General features: G+C 48.2%; 2 protein-coding genes across 2 annotated transcripts in view; one reads left to right on the forward strand and one right to left on the reverse strand.

Annotated features, from left to right (window-relative positions):
- Positions 1 to 295: 295 nt before the first annotated feature.
- On the forward strand, positions 296 to 586 carry LACBIDRAFT_299872 (uncharacterized protein; the record flags this gene model as incomplete). The annotated part of the gene is made up of 1 exon (XM_001890807.1): positions 296 to 586. The coding sequence occupies exon 1, from the start codon at positions 401 to 403 to the stop codon at positions 584 to 586; it is 186 nt and encodes a 61-aa protein (XP_001890842.1). The 5' UTR covers positions 296 to 400.
- A 723-nt stretch (positions 587 to 1,309) lies between these two features.
- LACBIDRAFT_299874 (uncharacterized protein) overlaps positions 1,310 to 1,410 on the reverse strand; it is a gene marked incomplete at its 5' end in the record, with an annotated part of 833 nt that continues 732 nt past the window's right edge. The window contains one exon of the mRNA XM_001890809.1: positions 1,310 to 1,410.

A 1,410-nucleotide genomic window follows, 5' to 3' on the forward strand; every position in this document is an offset into this window, starting at 1 on the left:
GGGCTGTTTCCTCTCCCACTTCATCCATTCAGTGAGGCTCTGCCCGTGCGCTCCTTGCGTCTTCTCTTCTTCCTTCCTTTTCGATGTTGCTTCTGCTACTGCCTTCCTACGTCTGAGGTCCTTGCGCATTGGGTTGTTCTGCATCTTATTCTCGCAGCCCCTACATTGTCTGCCTTGATCTGTATTTCACCCATCTTTCTGATCGTCATCCGCATTCGAATCCTTCTTTCCCCCACCGTGTTCCTCCCCGCCTTTCTTTTCCACTTGATGGATCACCACTCACGTTCTTTTTCATTTTATCACCTTTCTTACCCGACGTATTTCCCTGCCCATCTTCCATCCTTGCTTCCATCTATGCACATTTGCGCGTCCACTTTTACCCCCGTCCACTTTTGTAGGGATGCATTGTTTCTTTTGCATTTCGCTTCTTTATGAGCACTTGTTTTGCGCTCTGCCTTATAACGCCTTCTTCGTCTGCCCTCCTCGTCCTTCCTCTCTCCTGGGCCTACCTGTACCTCGCACTTCGTTTACTTTTCCCCTCTTCGCTTCTCCGTCATCCTTATTCTCCGTATTTCCGTTCGATTGACATCCTTCGCCCGTTCATCTTTTACGTTTGCATCTCGCACACTCGATGACGCGTATCACCCATTCCGCATTATCCACGGTTCTCTCCCGCCCATGTCGCTCGTGATATGTTCATTTGTCGATTCTCGCACTCGCTTCACCTCTCATTCCCTATTTCCCTACTTTGACGTGGAGCAGGGCGGTGTTATTGTTGAACCCGGTGAAGGTGCATTGGAGCTGAAGGAGACGTTGGCCCATGTTCTTGTGTGACAGGACGCGTTAGCGGTTATTGAAGAAACAAAAAGAATCACGTACAATAGCATGCGTCGAGAATCCATTTTTGATAAGGATGACCGTGGCCCCCACCACATTGGCGATGTCCCCAAACAGAGCCAGACCTTCAAGTTGAGGACGCCTCAGGTTATAATACTCGGGGGAAGACGGGACATCATGCCTTCTGAAGTGGTCAACTCGGGCGATAGCCGACGATAAACCTTATGCATATGTTGGCCCTCTCGACTTGCTCCGCTTCTACTTGCGGAGCTTGCCCTGTTATTCTGCCCCTCCACGACTCTATCGATCAGCCGTTCTCTTGTCGTTTTCAAGCTCATGCTCTCAATGAAACTGTCCAAGCTTTGCTCCCCCTAATCTCGACTTTTCGTCGTTCTCTCTCTCAACCAAACATGGGTGCGTGAATGCCATTGTATCGCACAGCACTATTATAATCTGATTATGTATCTACACATTTAGATATACTCAAGAAACTCGCCCAAAAATCGAACCACAAGCTGTAGATAAAAATAATTCAAACCAAATGTTTTCGATAAACGAAAAAGCGAACGAAAG

This window comes from Laccaria bicolor, genomic scaffold, assembly GCF_000143565.1.
Source record: "Laccaria bicolor S238N-H82 LACBIscaffold_180 genomic scaffold, whole genome shotgun sequence".
Lineage (NCBI taxonomy): Eukaryota > Fungi > Basidiomycota > Agaricomycetes > Agaricales > Hydnangiaceae > Laccaria > Laccaria bicolor.